At 39.3% G+C, this 18,855-nt stretch overlaps 1 protein-coding gene across 1 annotated transcript in view; it reads right to left on the bottom strand.

The window, feature by feature from the left end:
• The window catches only part of lmtk2 (lemur tyrosine kinase 2), a 134,733-nt gene that overhangs the window by 53,155 nt on the left and 62,723 nt on the right, over nucleotides 1-18,855 (bottom strand). Inside the window, exon 7 of the mRNA XM_059979015.1 lies at nucleotides 6,982-7,118. Within this exon, the coding sequence (XP_059834998.1) occupies nucleotides 6,982-7,118 (137 nt within the window). The remainder of the gene's footprint in view (nucleotides 1-6,981; nucleotides 7,119-18,855) is intronic.

Here is an 18,855-nt window from a genome sequence, read left to right as displayed (position 1 = left end):
CATGACATATGCCAGTGATATTAAACCCGATTTTGAATGGAAGATCACTAACACCGAACCTACTCCAGCTTCTGTTTCTTTGGTTCTTATGAGAAATACTTTCTGATTCACTAAGCTGCCAAGCCCAACTTCGTGAAGTATCAGCTTTAACTTTACAGATGTTTGATGCAGACTGAGGTACAAATCAGCCTACATTGCCATCTTGTGGCACAGATGTGTGATGTATAATTCAGGAGAAATTCAACACCAGATGAATAGGTGAATGTAGTTTTAAGTTGCATGCACTCTCCCAATGACTGGCAGTCAGAATTCTATCGAGAAATTTGGAAAGATTTCTGTTGAGGTCTGTCTGGTTCATTCTCAACAAACTGATAATACAGAACAAGGGAATAGGACCTAGCATTGACGATGACAGAGATTGCAAAGGGATATAGATAGATCACAAATGGGCAAAGATTTGGCAAATGAAGAATAATGTGGGAAAATGTTAAGACATTAATTTTGGCAGAGAAATAAAAAAGACATTATCTAAATGCCAAGAAATTGCACAGCCTGAGATGCAGAAAAATTGGATAATTGGATGCTCTAATGCACAATTCACAAAAGGACAGAATGCAGAGGGGGAATATTAGAGAGCCCAGCAGATGATGTTTTGTGAAGGAAATTTGACACGAAAACTAAAAGATGAAGCTTCAGTGATATACGACTGATAACATCCAGACTTATACCTAAGATACTGATCTCCTTTCCTTCAAGAAAGAATGCAACTGCATGAGAAGTTGTTGAGAGAAGATCATAAGCTCTTGAGATGGGCATGTTGTTTATGAAGAAAGGACAGTTCGAATGTGTGTGTATTTGCTGGGATTTTGAAGAGTGAGAGGTGAACATAAGATCCAGTGGGATCTTGAGAGGATTGATGTTGAAAAGTTATTTCCTCACAGGAGAAAACTAGAATTTCTTTAAAATCAAGCACATGCCCTTTAAGACAGGAGGTGTCTGACTTAATGATGCACTCCTTCACTCCTTCTCTGAGTGTTTGGAATGCCCTCCTTCAAAGCAGATGGATTAATTGCTCATCTGATTGGCTATTCCATAAAAATTAATTTTGCCTATATATATATTACTGCATTTCAAAGTGATACACATACAGAAGAATGAACATTCAGCTAATTTCCTAATAACTATAATACTTGCCCCCTTTCTCCCATCCTTGCTGATGTAATAACTAATTAACACATTTTCTTTAAAAATATATTATTAATTGATGCTTTAAGAGCAGTGCTGGATATTAAGGGCTTTAATATTACACATTGGCAAAAAGTGGTCAACTTGCTCGGCTTGTTTATTTTATTTATTATTGAGAGAGACCGCGTGGTACAGGCCCTTCTGGCACAATGAGCTCTGAAGCCCAGCAACCCATCTATTTAATCCTAGCTTAATTACAGGCCAATTTACATGACCAGTTAACTAGTATGTCTACGGACTATGGGAAGAAACTCAAGCACCCAAATGAAACTGCTCATGGAAAGAATGTACAAACTTTCTTAGAGGATTCCAGAACTGAACTCCAAAACACTGATGCCCCAAACTACACTACCATAGTTCCAGCCACCAAAAGAGTACCTGATCTCATAAGGTATGACTGCCTTCAATTTTAATATTCCAGCAAAAAATGTATAAAATTCAAAAATATAATTTGGTCATGACCTAATATATAGCTAACTAGTTAAGAAATAGTGTTTTGTTTTATCATATCCATTAGGAATGGCATTCAAACTAAAACTATTTAACATAATAAGCAGTAAAGCTGAGTCTTCAATCCTAACTGCAGGCTATTAACTTGCTCCCTAATGATGACAGGGCAATTAGTTCAACTTACTCTAAGCTCCACACACCGTATCGCTTGCATGACAGACTTGTATTTAGTTCTAACTGCAACCTTTAAATGCATTGCCCTAATTTTCTGCAACATGTGAAGTACATTATCATGCATATGTACAGTTCTGTAAAGATGTTTAAAAGCAGCTTCTATCATACAGAATTTCTTTTACCTAAACATAAAGATTAGCTTTATTGGGTCATGTGTACATCGAAGCATCAAAACATAATGAAACAAGTTGTTTAAGTCAATGATGAACAGTCTGAGATGTGCTGCGGGCAGCCCGCAAGTGTTGTCATGCTTCCAGTGCCAACACGGCATGCCCACAGCTTACTCACCCTAGCCCATGTGTCTTTGGAATTTGAGAAGAAACCGGAATCACTGGGAGAACATACAAACTCCTTACAGACAGCAATGGGAATTGAAACCTGATCATACAGCTGTCATTGTATAGCATTACACTATCTGCTTTGCTACCGTGCCACCCACAAAATGTAATAGTTATTACCTATAAATGTACTAACTGGCAATCTACACAAAATTTGAAATAGACTTTTAGATCCAAAATTACATATAAAATAGCATGCAGTCAGTCCCCGGGTTACGTACGAGTTCTGTTCCTGAGTCCGTCTTTAAGTCAGATTTGTACGTAAGTCAGAACAAGTACATCCGGTATTATTTAGCGTCAGTTAGTCAAACTTTTGTCTTAGTACCTAGTACATATTTTACCTTTCTATGCATATAAAACACTTAAGAGATGTATGTATTCCAATAATTAAACCACTGCATTGCTTACTAATAATTGTAGCTTCCATCGGGGCAGGGCCTTTCACATCCTTGATTATTCTCACTTTATCTGTTATCCTTTAAAATTGTTCTGATCATTGACCGACTGTAGCCTAACGATTTTCCAATGACCAATGGCGTTTCACCTCTTTCCAAATGCTTTATTATTGCCACTTTATTTTCAATCGCGATTGCTTCCCATCAATGGAACAGAAACACTGCGGGCGGCAGGTCCCAACCTCCGCTGGGTCCTAAGGACCACTGCACAGAGACAGGCTAAATGGGACAAAGTGGGACAAGTGGGGGCTGTGCTGGGTTTGGGTATTTGATCCTTCACAATATTCTGCGTGGGAATTTAAACGTGGGAATAGTGATTTTTTTAAAATGAGGTCGAGTTGCGAGCTCGACATCAACCTGGCATGGATGGTACGGGAGTCACTGGATCGACATCAATCTGGCACGGGAGCAGTCCGTCACTGGATCAAACTCGAGAACCTCCGTTCTCGAATCTCGAGCCCAGCGCTGCTCTCACTGCACCACCAGCTGACCGGACGGGAGGTGGGGGGGGGGGGGGCAGGGACAGGGTGAATCTTACTATGAAAATTTTAAGCCAAATACAAACTTAAACACTCTACACAGTGTCAACAGCAACAACTTAAAATGGCGGATGATGTCATGATCCGACTTAAAATGGTGGACGGCGTACTCCTTCCTCAGTTCCTAAGTATGAGTTGTTCGTAACTCGGGGACTACCTGCAACCCCATGTGCCGTATATTAATGAAAAGGCAACATTACTTTCAAGAATTTTTTAAAAAAAATCCAAATATGAACCATGGAAAGGAATAAAGAGTCAACATTTCAGGCCAAGACCAAGCGCCACTGGTTTCTGTAAGCAGTTTGTAAACTTTCCCTGTGACCACGTGGGTTTCCTCCAGGTGCTCTGTTTCTTCCCACATCCCAAAGATGTAAGGGTTAGAAGGTTAATTGGCCACATGGGTACAAGGTATACTTTTCTATTCTCTCTCTTCTCATGATCTATGGAAGCATTGTTCAATCCCACCACTGCCTATAAGGAATTTATATGTTGTCCCTGTTTCCTCCCACATTCCAAAGGTACAAGAGTTAGGATTAGTAAGTTGTGGGCACCTGTGGGCTGCTCCCAGCACATCCTCAGACTGTGAGTATGTTTCAATGTACATGTGATCAACCTTTAGGTAAAGAAGAATTGTGTACAGTCCTGATGAAAGGCCTTGGCTCACATCAACTCTGTATTCCTTTACATGGATGCTGCCTTGAGTTTCTCCAGCATTGTGTCTCTGCGCGTGTGCAAGTCTGCGCATCTGTACTAATCTGCAGAATCTCGTGCTTGAGAATTAACCAGTGAATAAGAGGGAAGAATGTAAAAGGGAACCTTACAATCAGTCAGCAACCTAAGCAATCTCAACAACAATTGTTCAGCGCACAGGGGAGCCGCTGTTTTTAATTCACCACCAGCAACAAAATCACTGATGCTGGAGCTTTTCCACACACTCAGACAGCAGCAGGATATTGTTACCAGAAATGAACAGTCTCTGTGGCAGTCCAGTAATGTCCAACATCCAGGAACACTAGTGACTTTCCACTGCAGATTTCAGAAGCAGATGACCAAGTAATCAAAACTATTCAAGTGGTGGATATGGAGTGAGCTCAATGGGAGAAACTGGCTGTCATTCAGTGGGAAGGGAATTGAAACCGATGCAGTACAATTTGGCACACGTGCATATTTGAGCCGTTTATAGAAGCAGAAGTGTCTAATGCAAGTATTGTTCTTACTTTTGAATGTATCTTATACTTTCCACAGGTAAATTTAATTTCTGACACAAATCATTCTCTGAAAGTCAAACTCTTTAAGCACTTGTAAAGACTAACAAATGCCTTCAAAAATGTGAAATAAATTTTGCAAAAGTATTTGCAACTGGTTAGAAAAACGCTGCAACAGTGCCATCACTGACTATACATAAATACATAGAATAGGATCAGCTGGTGGGAGGAATTCTGCGTAGCTTTGAGCGATCTATGCAAACTATAGAACTTTTGCTCTAGGGCACTAATACACTGAGTGTAAACTGACCCATTGCATCGAACTGTGTGCTCATCATATTCTGGCAGTAGCAGCAACTGAGGCAAAATATTTCTAGGACTTCAGTAATTTAATAGGCTGTGTCTTATTCCAATCATATTGAATACATGAGGTTAGCTGAAGAGCAAATATTTTATAAGACATGAAATGGGAGCAGAATTAGGCCATTTGACCTATCAAGTCTGCTCCGCCTTTCCATCATGGCTGATCTATTAGGACCAAGTTGTAGTTTTGGCAGAGGAGGTTTTACTGAAGGTTTAAAAAGCAAAAGCAACTTTGTATTTCTTGCTCTTGTTTGTTACCAATGATACCAAGCAATCCCTAGGGTGACATGATTACTTAAAGAAAGTTGAATATTTAGCCATCACTATTCAATACATAAATTTGTGTGTTGACTGGATACTAGATACCCCTTCAGTAAGGAGATAAGTTTCAAAATTAGAAAATATTTTTTCACAGACCAAACTGCAGGAAATGCAATCTAACAGTTAAGAATCCAATCACAAACAAGAGAAAAACTGAGATGCTGGAAATCCAGGCAATACACACAGACTGCTGGAAATCTAAGCAACACAAAATACTGGAGGAACTCAGCTGAAGGGCCTCAGCCTGAAATGCCAACTGTACTTTTTTTCCCACAGATGCTGCTTGGCCTGCTGAGTTCCTCCAGCATTTTGTGTGTGTTGCTAAGAGTTAGAATGTACACATGCTCAACAACAAGAGCCACGAGATAATGTTGCAGCTCTATAAAACCCTGGTTAAAGCACACTTGGAGAATTCTGTTCAATTAACACAGAACAGTACCGCAGAGGAACAGGCCCTTTGGCCCACAAAGAGTGTCAAACCTAACTAAGTTGATCTCTTCTGCCTACACAATACCCATATTCCTCATTCATGTGCCTATCTATACATCTTTTAAAAGTCTCTAATGTTTCTGCCTCCCTCACCACCCCAGGCGCAGTGCATTCCAGGCACCCACCACTCTGTGTAAAATACCCCTTCTTACCCTAAAATGCATTCCCTCTGGTATTAGATACTTCAACCCTTGGAAAAGGATATCATCTGTCTACTCTATATACATTTCTCAATAATCTTATAAACCTCTTCAAAGCATCAACGTTCTTCCTTTAATGGGCCAACCAAAACTGTATGCGATATTCCAGATAGGACCTAACTTCCTGACTATTGAACTCAGTAACTCGAATAATAAAGAAAGCATGACATATGCCACCATCTTATCAACCTAGGTAGCCACTTTCAGAGAGCTATGAACTTGGACATCAAGATCCTTCTGCTCATCAACAATGTAAAGGATCTTGCCTTAACAGTGTATTGTCTCTGCATTTGACCTACCAAGGTGCAACACTTCACATCTGGCCGGGCTAAATTCCATCTGCCATTTCTCCGCCTGTATCTGCAACTGATCTATATTCCATTGCATTCTTTGCAGTTTACAACACTATAAACAAAATAACCCATCTTCATACCATCTGCAGAACTTAGAACTGCAAGTTCTGGTTGTCTCATTATAGGAAGGATGTGGAAGCTTTAGGGATGGTGCAGTGGAGATTTACCAGGATGCTGCTTGGATTAGAGAGCATGTCTTATTAAGAGAGGTTGAGAAAACTAGAGCTTTTCACTTTGGAGCAAAAGAGGATGACAGGTGACTTGAAAGAGATGTGCAAAATGATAAGAGGCATTGATAGAGTGGACAGCCAAAGACTCTTCAACCAGAGTGGGAAAAGGCTAATATGAGGGGGTTTAGGAAGGGTGACGTCAGAGGCAGGTTCTTTACAAAGAAAGTAGTGGGTGCATGGAAAGCCCTTCCAGGGGTGGTGGTAGAGGCAGATATATTAGGGGCACTTAAGAAACTCTTGGATAAGCACATGGATAATAGAAAAATGGAGGCATATATAGGAGACAAGGGTTAAATTGATCTTAAGAGTAGATTAAAAAGTTGGCACATCATCATCATAGGCCAAACAGCCGGTACTGTGCGTACTGTTCTATGTTCACAACACAGTGAGTTTTAAACAACCATTTTGATTCAAATCCAATGGCACTGGATTCTTTCCATTAGGCCCAACATGCCTCTGCCAGCCCAAAAAAGCCCTTTCTTACATTTTCATTAATATACAAACAATTTGGAAGGGATGCTACATGCTATGGAGCTTTACATAAATGAAAAATAATTACCTGTGCACAAAGCCGTGCTTGTGCAGATGAGCAAGACCAGCAGCAATCTCACAGGCCATCCTTTGCAGCTGCAGCAACTCTGAACCACGGGGACTTTGCTCATTTTGCTGACTATGCAGGTAGCCCTTTATGTCACCCTGTAAAGGCAAAGAAGGTGTATCATCAGTCATATCTGTGCTGCCTACTGTTAACAAAGTTATTTAACCTGCACTTTGAGCAGATGGGGCTCACCAGCTGTCATTGGCCGCTCATCTAAGAGAAAAAAAGCTTTGATCTCCAATATCCACTGCCTTGCAACTATACCCACTCGTGGGGAAGGTTTCAGGAGTGAACAAAAATCCAGAGCTAGAGTAACTAAGGTAGTCCTAGGTTGAATGGGAACTCCTGCCATCCTGCTGGTGCTAAACTGTATCGGTCTCTGCCATTCCTTTGAATTCATCACAGACGGTGAGTCTGCAACATGGAAACAGCTCATTCTCCATAATGTGCTGCACTGGCTTGCATATCACGTAGACAGATGGGATGCAATATTCACAAAGGACCTCTCTCTAACCCTCGATCAATATATACAGCAAACCTCAAGGAAAAGCCGCACCCAAATGTAGTATCTGCAAATTGCTTTCCTTACACAAGTTTTCCGTTACATGTTGGGCAAGATAAAGGGAAAGGTAAGGAGTCCTGCAGATGTTGGGCTGGGGGTTGGGGGGTTTGAGCAGGGAGGAGTGTGGGGAGGGATACACAGACAGGAATTTATAGGATCTCATCAACTGGGACCACAGCACCAACCGATGTTTGTGCAATCTAAAATGGGAGATGCAGAAGAGGCCAGAATTGGAAGAGGATTATTTCAAAGGCTTATAGGTTCCAAAAAAAAGTCATTCACTGCCTGATTTAAAACAAGATCAGGAAATAATTATAAAAGAAAAATGAGTGTGTCTTAACCAGGCCTTTCCCAGGCTACAACGGGGTTCTGTCTCTGATAAATGTTCATAAGTCAAAAAGAGCACAAATCAAAAACGTGACTGCCAAGTAAAATATTACATGAAAACATAGCTAGCCAAGAGCAACAAATAGTTAAACCAGTGTGCTTAACTCAACCATTAAGATTTCCCTACAGATGCAATGATATTGCTGCAAATAGAGTTCCCTCATGGCAGAGGATAAGTGCGGCCCTACATCAGTCTGGAAATCTAGCACATGTCCCACTAATGCCATTCATACATAAAGGCTGTGCACAGTCAGGCCTTTGTAACCTGGGCAGGATCAGTAGTTCGCAAGCAGAGGGATGATGAACAAACAGCCTTTCATGGAAACTCAGATAAATGCAACAGGGTTTGGATGGACTTGTGTTCTTAGAAGGTGGAAGTTCACCTACTCCAACATATTCTCTTTGCTGGCTCAATGTCATTAAGTTTAACCGTTAAATGAGATAATAAAGATTCCTAACAAAAATTCAAATTTCTCCTTTTACAACTGCAACAATTGCTTATTATACCAGCAGATAATGAAACTAAAATCAGCAATAGATTTTCAGGACTCATAATTCTTATGAAAAAATTGGACTTTTTTATATTATAAAACTTCGTGGGTTACATTACTGAACTTCACAATTTTTCACGTGCGAAGTTCATATTAGATGGCTTCTACTAACAGCTGAGTTAAGTTTGATAATTCCATCAGCATGGACTGTACTCAACCTGTGCTGACAAATGGTAATTAAATCACTGTGTCTGCATTGAAAAGCACACACTCTTCTTAAGACGTTTCATTCTTGGATGCAGAATTTTTTTTCTTCTCAGTCAACTACAGGCAGAAATCATCAAAAACACATGCACAAAAACTTGCACTTATTTGAATCCCTATTTGAAATACCTTCACATGTCTAAATGTATTATTATTTGCAAAATGTTTTGGGACTTCAAACTCTAAAAAAAATGTGCTATATAAAAATGCACGTTTGCTTTGTTTCAAACCTGGCACAGAACTTCATAAAAGCCATTTTCAAATCACTACCAATTCTAGGCTGAACATAACACTTACCAAAGCAAAATATATTTTGGGCACAACCAATAAATCATCTTAAATCCCTGAAGGGTGTTGATTCCATCTTTTAAAGAGACTGAAATACTCATGACATCAAGAAGCAAAAACATGGCAGAAACTGTTCAGGCACCAACTTAATTACAGTGTAGTCAACAGTGTTTTAAATTAAGTTTAAATTTGTTAAATATTTACATTATCAGCAGTATAGATCACAGACTAAAAGAGATGAATTAATATTAACTAAAATTTAAGCTTTAGAGTTTATAATATAGGGAAAGTTGGCACTCTGAAGGCTGGCTCTGCACAGCCAGCACCAATGTACAAGAGGCACAGATCGAGTGAACAGCCAGAGACGTTTTCCCAGGGCAGAATTGGTTAATACAAGAAAGCATAATATGAAGGTGACTGAATGAAAGTACAAGGAGGGATGTCAGAAGGAATTGTTTTTTTAATATTTACATATTTATAGAGAATGGTGTATAGGTAGAATGCGCTCCCAGAGATGGTAGTAGAGGCAGATACATTAGGGACATTTGAGAGACTCTTATCAAGTCAAGTCAAGTCAACTTTTATTGTCATTTCGACCATAACTGCTGGTACAGTGCATAGTAAAAATGAGATGACCTTTTTCAGGACCATGGTGTTACATGACACAGTACAAAAACTAGACTGAGCTACGTAAAAAAAAACAGAGAAAGCTACACTAGACTACAGACCTACACTGGACTGCATAAATTGCGCAAAAACAGTGCAGCCATTACAATAATTAATAAACAGGACAGTAGGGCAAGGTGTCAGTCCAGGCTTCGGGTATTGAGGAGTCTGATAGCTTGAGGGAAGAAACTGTTACATAGTCTGGTCGTGACAGCCCGAATGCTTCGGAGCCTTTTCCCAGATGGCAGGAGGGAGAAGAGATTGTATGAGGGGTGCGTGGGGTCCTTCATAATGCTGTTTCCTTTGTGGATGCAGCGTGTAGTGTAAAAGTCCGTGATGGCAGGAAGACAGACCCCGATGATCTTCTCAGCTGACCTCACTATCTGCTGCAGGGTCTTGCAATCTGAGATGGTGCAATTTCTGAAACAGGCAGTGATGTAGCTGCTCAGGATGCTCTCAATACAACCCCTGTAGAATGTGATGAGGATGGGGGGGGGTGGGAGATGGACTTTCCTCAGCCTTTGCAAAAAGTAGAGACACTACTGGGCTTTCTTTGCTATGGAGCTGGTGTTGAGGGACCAGGTGAGATTCTCTGTCAGGTGAACATCAAGAAATTTGGTGCTCTTTATATAGGCACATGGATGATAGAAAAGTGGAGGACTCCATGGGAAGGAAAGGTTAGATTGATCTTGGAGTAGATTAAAATTTCAACACAATTTCGTGGACCAAAGAGGTTCTACTGTGCGGTAATCAGTCGATTGACTGGTGGAGCACCTGATGGGCCAAATGGCCACATTTTGCTCTAACATCTTATGGTAATGTTTATGTTTACCATAAGATGCAAAAACATATATTCTTTTTAAAAATGTGCTCAACTCAAAATCCATCATTCAGCAAATGCTCTGTTCAGCTATTTTTCTTCTTGAAGCGTTGCTTCCAATAGCATCTCAAGACTCCATCAAAAATCAACAATGACCTGTGATTAAACAACCAAACTTAATAAACATTAAAAATAAACCAAGAATCAATGAAGGGCTAAACTTTTTTTTTGCTATTCATGGTGATGGGAGTGCCTCATGCATTGAGAGTCTAGCTGTGTCTGGTATACAGATATTATCCATTAAAATCATTAATTTATCTTTTTAACAAATGATACAACTTACAAAATGCTGCTACCAAAACTCATTCAGTTTTTGGATAAGTGTTTAAGATGTTAGCAAAGACCTTCGCTGAAAATACACTGTAATATACGTGCTTTATCCAGAGCAGATCAGAATTACAATAGTTCCAACTCCATAAAGATTTGTGCATGACTGTAGAGCTAAAGAAAGGCTTTAAAGATCTAAAGGGATTAATTTGAAATGGTTTGCTTGATTATTTTATGAAAGGAGAAAGCATGACAGACAAAAGAAGAGCTTGCTTCTAATTGCTTCAGTACCCATGACTAAGGATAACTAAAGAGATAATGGCAATATACTGGATTGCTGAAGAATGGAGTGTTTTAACTGATGACATGACTGTGTGGTTGAGCTCCTGTGGAGAAAAGCACAATAGAAACTGAGCAGCTTCATACAAAAGTGAAAGCCACGATCAGTCACACCATTGGTCTCATAACTTTGTATACCAAGGCCTGGGACAGAAAGAAGCAGAGAGATAGAATGGTTAAAATCTGAAGCGGCTGTACTGTAACAGCAAACGAGTCATTGCATTAGAAAATGAAAGGTGGTTCCTTGCTGACACAACTTCAGCAGCACCTGTCTGTAAACCACACGCTAATTCACAGTGCATGATGTATTCCAAATTGACTCATGGCCCAGAAAAACTCAAACCACTCTCAATTCCTATAAATTTTATTTTTATTTGCCAGTTTTATAGTTAAATCTGGTTGTTTATTACAAAGATGTTTAATCACATATCAATTTCAATATTTGACACTTACACAGCCACAAGGAGTGCTGACATTCCTCCGCATTGTTTCTGATATATGTACCTTGGGTGACTGCTTTTGTTCAATGCTACAGATGGATGATGTGCTCAGAATTAGGTGAATGCAGAAATAAAAATACATGCACATAGCTTCACATAAGGTATTAAGGACATGCAACTGATACCACAAAAACCTATGATCGAAATTCGTGCTGAGGTGTGAGCAAGTGTCATACAAAACCGACGAAAGAACCAAGTGTCTGTAAAATACATGGTACAACATTCCAAATGCTCATTAGCTGATATGTAATACTCTTGCTGAAGCAGTAATCAAATTGTTTGCCATGATAGGTCAGCGTTAGAGGGACAGCAGATGCAAATAGAATTCACAAAGCTCAAGGTTGTTTTTGAAAGATCATTGATTTGGTACATAAAGACCAAAATTGTGGCATAACAGCAACAAAACAGTTTCTTCCCCTCCACCATCAGATTTCTGAACTGTGCATGAACAATACCTCACTATTTTACTCTTGCACTATTAAAAAAATATTGTAATTTATAGTAGTTTTTAATGTATTACAGTGTACTGCTGCCATAAAACAAGTTTCAAGGCATCTGTGAGTGATGACAAATTTGATTCTGATATGCTTAATTTTACAGTACAGTGCTATGATACATTAACATGAGGGTAATGGCCAATGAATTAGGTGATGTTAACATTTCTAGTAGTAGCAATAGTATAATCAATAATGTATTTGGCCTTTCAAAAGTAAGCATGCATTCCGTCTTCTGGTTAAAAGTTATTCCTTCCCAGAATGTGCAGTTTCCCCTGACGTGTTCCAAACGCTGATTAATGAATGATGTCAGCAAAAGGTTAGACTTTCCTCAAATCTGTAGTTTAAGTACAAGCTTAGGTTAGTGGTCATTGAGCATTCAAAGAATTTTTTTGGTAAACAGACTATAATGATTTTTATTTTGCATCAGTAAGAGTTTTAGTTTAAGGGAGAATTAAAGCACTGTAAAAGTGCTATTTTTAAAAAAATAAATTGATGCTTGCCTGTTATACTTCTCTTAGGATAGGGTAATTACAAGCATGCTTTTTCCATTGAGGATGGATGGGACTACAACTAGAGGTCATGGGTTAAAGGTGAAAGAGGAACATGAAGGGAAACTTCTTCATTCAGAAGGTCGTGAGAGTCTGGAATGAGCTTCCAAAACCAATGGAGCATGACAGCTCGAATTCAAGGTTTCAGTAAAGTTTGGATAGGTACACTGATTGTGTGTGGGGGGGGGGCATGGAGGGTTATGGTCACAAATGCAGGTTGATGGGAGTGGGCGGTTTATTTAGATGGATTTGCAATGGACTAAATGGGCTGAAGGGCCCGTTTCAGTGCTGTACTTTTCTATGACTTTATATAAAAAAGCCCAAGTCATCATTTTTAATTCATGCTTCAGAGTGGTAGTTTTTGCAGCTTGAACACCATTGGTAAATCCCCTTAATTCAACTGCTGACTCCAATAGTAGATGCCACTTAAAATGCAGTAATTTTATCTTCCGCAAGTGAAGTTGCATTTCACAGAAAGCAGAGACTGATGAGAAGCAAGTCTTTGCATGAACATACTAGAAGCTGGAACTGCAATGGGGAAGATAGATGATTTAAAAGCACCTCATTAGAAGTAGCAAAACAAAAAAGAACAAAATCTTGTAATTGGAGAATCTCATCATTTCTTGTTTATCCCCCCCTTCAAATATTTCATAAGCTTTGAAGGAAGTTAGAATTTGGTTATATGTCAATTCGGTTAGTTCTGTATCAACACAATTTTACAAGTGTTGTGGTAGAAAAGGGATTTTTAGCCGAGGGCTGGTGAACCCGTGGAATTTATTGCCACAGACAGCCAAGGAGACCAAGCCATCATGAATATTTAAAGCAGAGGTTGATAAATAAGGGCTTCAAAGGTTATGGGAAGAAGGCAGGAGAATGGGGTTGAGAGGGATAAATCATCCATGAGTAAATGATAGAGCAGACTTGATGGGCTGAATGGCCTAATTCTGCTCCTATGTCTTATAGATTAGTGGAAGACCAATACAATCAGACATAATGCAAGACAGCACCACCCCTTCATCTTGACTAATTCAAAAAAACGTGAACCAGCACCATAACTATTCCTGTTCAAATGGTGGCACAACAGACTACGGATGCTGTAGAATCTGGAAAAGAAACAAGCTGGAGGAAGTCAGCAGGTAAGGCATATGACAGCATTTGTCCATACGAAGGTCTGAACCAAAAAGATGACCTTCATTTTCTGCCACAGATGCTGCTTGAGCAGATGAGCTCTACAAGCACCTCATTATTTAAAAAAGATCCTTTTCAAATGGTCAGTAAGTATAACAATGATGACTACTACCCCACTGATAGAGGGTGGGACTGTAGCACAGTGGTTAGCATAACACTTTACAGCGCCAGTTGTAACATCAGGGTATATCATCCATCATTGCCTGCAAGGAGTTTGTAGGTTCTTCCAATGAGCTTGTGGGTTTCCTTCCACATTCTAAAGGCTTTAGAGCTAGTATTAATAAATTGTAAACATGCTATGTTGATGATGGAAGCATGGCAACACTTGTGGGCTTCCCCCTGCACATCCTTGATGCAAACAATGTATTTCTCTGTACATTTTGATGTTTCAATAAGAATGTGACATACAAAGTTAATCTTTAAAGATTTAAGTATTGGCAATTGTACATTTATTTCAAAAAGATAAATTGCCAAAGATAAAACTCAATTCACTATTCAAATTTGACTTGTCATGAAGTGTCATCTGCTTAGTTGGTTTTACCCAATTATGATCAATGCCAGAATAATTTCAACTATGGCCATTTTCACTGTTCAGCGAGTCTCTCTATGGAACAAACTTTCATTCTTTCCAGCCTGCATGCAAGGTCAGCAGGTACTGTCATCTTTAACTGCATTCATGATGCTGATGGACCATCAACACAAATCTCTGCAGTTTCTGGTAAAGCAGGAGTTCTCAACCTGGGGTCCACAGACCTCTTCAGTTAATGATAAGGCTCCATGGCATAAAAAAGCTTGGGAAACCCTGTGGTAAAGATACCAACAGTATATCTTTATCAGAAGCTCAGCACAGATTTATGGTGATGGCCCATCAGTTAGGAATTCCAAGATTTAGACTCCATGCTAATGGAGGAACAAGTCTTATTTCCAAATGAGGATGGTTTGTTACTTGGGGAACCTGCAGAACCTGCTGCTCTCGATCTGCTTGGTGGTTGAGATTGTGTGCATGGGAAGTGTTGTTGATATCGTATCAACAATGAACTACATTGCATGTTGCATCTGTAGAAGCAAAGGGATAGTTTCTCTGTTCCAGATTAGATAACCTGAAGCATCTAGTATCTCCAAACATCTAGGGTGATATCTATCAGCATAGTGCTTTATTTTTTATTTAGAGATACTGCATGGTAACAGGCCAATGAGCCTGTCATTGAGCTAATTACACCCATGTGATCAATTACCCTATTAACCCATATGTCTTTGGAATGTGGGAGGGAACTGGAGCACCCAGAGAAAACCCACACAGCAACAAGGAGAATATATAAACTGCTTACAGACAGCAGCAGGAATTGAACCTGGGTCATTGGTGCTGTAATAGCATTAAGCTAACCACTATGTTACTGTGCCATCCCTGATGTTACAGGAGCTACACTCCTGCAAGCAAATGAAAAATATTCCAGCAAAGACCCTACCTGTGCCTTGTAGATGATAAATAGGATCAGGGGTTTCTAAGAACTGATTTATACGCATAGTGCTAATCCAGCTATAATCCCCAGGTCATTTGATGGCAATGCCAATGAACGTTATGGGTAAACGGACAGATTATCTCTTGAGCTGGTCTTTTATGGAATAGACATTATTTGCCAAATGCTGTCCAGATTTTGCCACACGAAGGGCTGGGCTGCTTCATTTAAGATGCAAATAGAATTTCATTCTCAGGAAGCACCTCTACTTCTGAAGGTGTTGAGGAACCAACTAAAGGAGGCCGGGTCTATGACAAAGACCCAAGAACTTTGGCAGAGATGTTCTGATGCTGCAATGATTTAAGAATACAAGTGGATACCACATTTCCACTAACGGTATTGATAATTTGAGTCTATTTGGAAACTAAATTATCTGATCAGGGTATGGTCAAGTGCCAAAAGACAGCTTACTGTGGAATGTACAACTGCAGATGGTGAATCAGATGGTTGGTGTTAACTTCCGATAACTGCTAAAGGAATTCCAATATAGAAAGTGAAGTAAATGATTGAAAATGCAATAAATTTTCCATGCTACCTATAAATGTCTAAATTTATGGTAGAAGACTTGCACTTCAATTGTAATTACTATCATATGGTAACCAACTGGCTGCAATTTTACAGGCAGCAGGGTCTAGCAAACAACAGTTAAAATACATCGGAGCTGACAACCTGTTTTGATTTTGTTCGTTGAAGAAGACATTAGCCAGGAAATCAAGAATACAAAAGATTCCTGCAGATGCTGGTAATACAGAGTAATAAAATGCTGGAGGAATTCAGCAGGTTAAGCAACATCTATATGGAGAAAAACAAAGAGTCAACATTTTGGGCTGAGGCCCTTCATCAGGACTGCAAGGGAACTCTATTGTCAATAAATAAGGATCCATAGGATTTTTATCCCTCATCGACCAGGTAAATGGGCTTCAGCTTAATACCTTAAGAAAAATACCTGGTCTAACAGCATAAATGCTCTCCTCTTTGCTTCGTGCTAGTGGTTCTCCCACATGGAGCACTTGTACATGAAAGAGAAACATACTCAGCAGAATGGCCTTTTGTAAAACACATCTGTGTAACATTGATCCATACCATCCTGAATCATAGAGCCTTTATCAATTGTTAAAAAGAATTAAAATCAAATAAAAAAGGAATATTTTGAACATACATAAACAACTAGTAATACACTATAGTTGCCCCAGATGGCAGTCTTCATCTGTATATTTTACCACTAAAATAAGATAAGCTGTCATTCAGCAGAACAGCAACTGGTGCACTGCAGTAAACACCAAATAGGAAGGCTTACACAGTTGAACAAAATGCACTGACTCAGGAGGTTCCTTTTACAGGAGTGCTCGTTTACAGCTCAGAATCAATTGCTTAACCATCTTCAGACCAAAAATGTCAAAGTGTGCAGTATTCCATGCTCATATTTTGCTTTTTCCCCAATACACTTGCTCTAAAAATCTGTAATTGAAACTTTGGATTTGTATTAAAATGATAGCTGTGTTTCATTTCCCTGCTTCTGAAGTTGTGGCTCTTGCCCTTGCAAACCTAGACACCACCAAAAGGCAGCTATAAATCTTGTCAACACCCCAGAGAATATATTTCACTTTGGATTATGCAATCAAAAGCAATTCAGCATCAATGGAGTGAGCTCCCTTGAAGCATTTCACTCCTGTAAGCTATGCTAATGCATATATTTGTGTCACCTTAAATAATTGTAAAGTTTCGTAACTTTTAGAAACAATGATAAAATCATATATCTTGGTGTCAGTCGTTTGATAAAGTTAAATAATTCTCTTTCCTCAAACTTTCAGTAGCAGGACATTAAGGCATGCAGAAAAACAGAGATATAGGAATACAGATCCACAATTCCTTGAAAGTAGTATCACAGGTACACAGGGATGCAAAGAAAGCTTTCGGTGCACTGGCCTTCATAAATTAAGGTTTCGAGTACAGGAGTTGGGATGTTATGTTGAAGTTGTGCAAGATGTTAGTGAGGTCTAATTTGGAATATTGTGTGCAATTTTGGTTACCTACCCTACAGGAAAGATGTAAACAAGATTGAGAGAAGATTTACAAGGAGGTTGCTGGAACTTGAGGACCTGAAAGGTTGAATAGCACAGAAGAATGAAGGGAGATTTGATAAAGGTTTACAAAATTATGAGGAGCATAGACAGGGTAAATCCAAACAGGTTTTTCCCACTGAGGTTGGGTGAAATGAGAACTAAGAGTAATGGGTGAAAGGTGAAAGGTTTAAGGGAAAAATGAGGGGGAACTTCTTCACTCACAGGATGTTGAGTGTGTGGAATGAGCTGCCAATGGAAGTGGTGGATGTGGGTTTGATTTCAAAATTTGAGATAAATTTGTATAGGTACATAGATGGAAGGGGTATGGAGGGCTAAGGGTCCAGGTGCAGGTCGATGGAACTCAGCAGATTAACAGTTTGCCACTGAGTAGATGGGTCAATGGGCCCATTTCTATACAGTAGTGTTCTACGATCCTATGACCTTAAATGATACATTACTATAGAATTTGCCTCTGCAACCTTCTTAGCCCATTACAGATAGCAACTTGCTGCATTAAACATTTTAATTCCTTTAGACTTTTTGTAGGATAAAAGTATACCAACAGGAATATTGTTTGCATTGGGTTTATTGAGTTCAGATTTTCAGTTACACTGAATCCCACCTACTCACACTGGTCAGTTTCCATGACTTGGTGAGTTCCTCCTGCATTCCATTAGTGTTGCTCAGTATTTCCAGCATCTGCACAATCTCTTGTGAACATGAGCATCTAAGCAGAACTCAGCAGTGGGAATATACTAAAGATCTCTGTGGCGGTAGAGTCTAAAATATGAACATTATGGTAAACAATTTCAGATCTCTTGCTAACTGCTTCCCAACCTAAATGACATTTAGTTAAGAACTCTTCAATTTTAAAATAATTTGTTTTCAAATATCATTCCATCCAACCCCATTCCAACAAGGTACCTCCAGCCCTAGATTTCCACATTACTCCATTTATAAGGTTTATACATCCCACATGTTAACTGATCCCTCAGGTTCATCAACCACATCCCACAATTTATCAAAACCTACTTCAAGCAACTGCAGATGCGAGTACTTGCGTCAAGAAGGACATTGAGTTCCATCGCATGGGGGTTAAGCTGTGGGTGGTTACTAGCAGAACTAATCAAGGAGATATACAGCGATTGGACTGCTTGTACTGCTATACTGGGAAGAATCAGCAGATCTGAATGTGTTAAGTATTAGATATTCAACTGACACACGTTGCAATAACCCAATTTGGAAAGACTAAATTTATAATACTGGTAAGATCAGAATGTGCTAATTTGTGGAAATAAAAATCTCCAAACAAGCAGCAAAATATAAAGGTTTTAGTGTCTATAGTCAACTATTTTTGACAAAGTACAGTCATTCTAAG

This window comes from Hypanus sabinus, chromosome 9, assembly GCF_030144855.1.
Source record: "Hypanus sabinus isolate sHypSab1 chromosome 9, sHypSab1.hap1, whole genome shotgun sequence".
NCBI classification, from domain to species: Eukaryota; Metazoa; Chordata; class Chondrichthyes; order Myliobatiformes; family Dasyatidae; genus Hypanus; species Hypanus sabinus.
The sequence above is the reverse complement of the archived record's forward strand: the minus strand, read 5'-3'. Positions and strand labels throughout refer to the sequence as shown.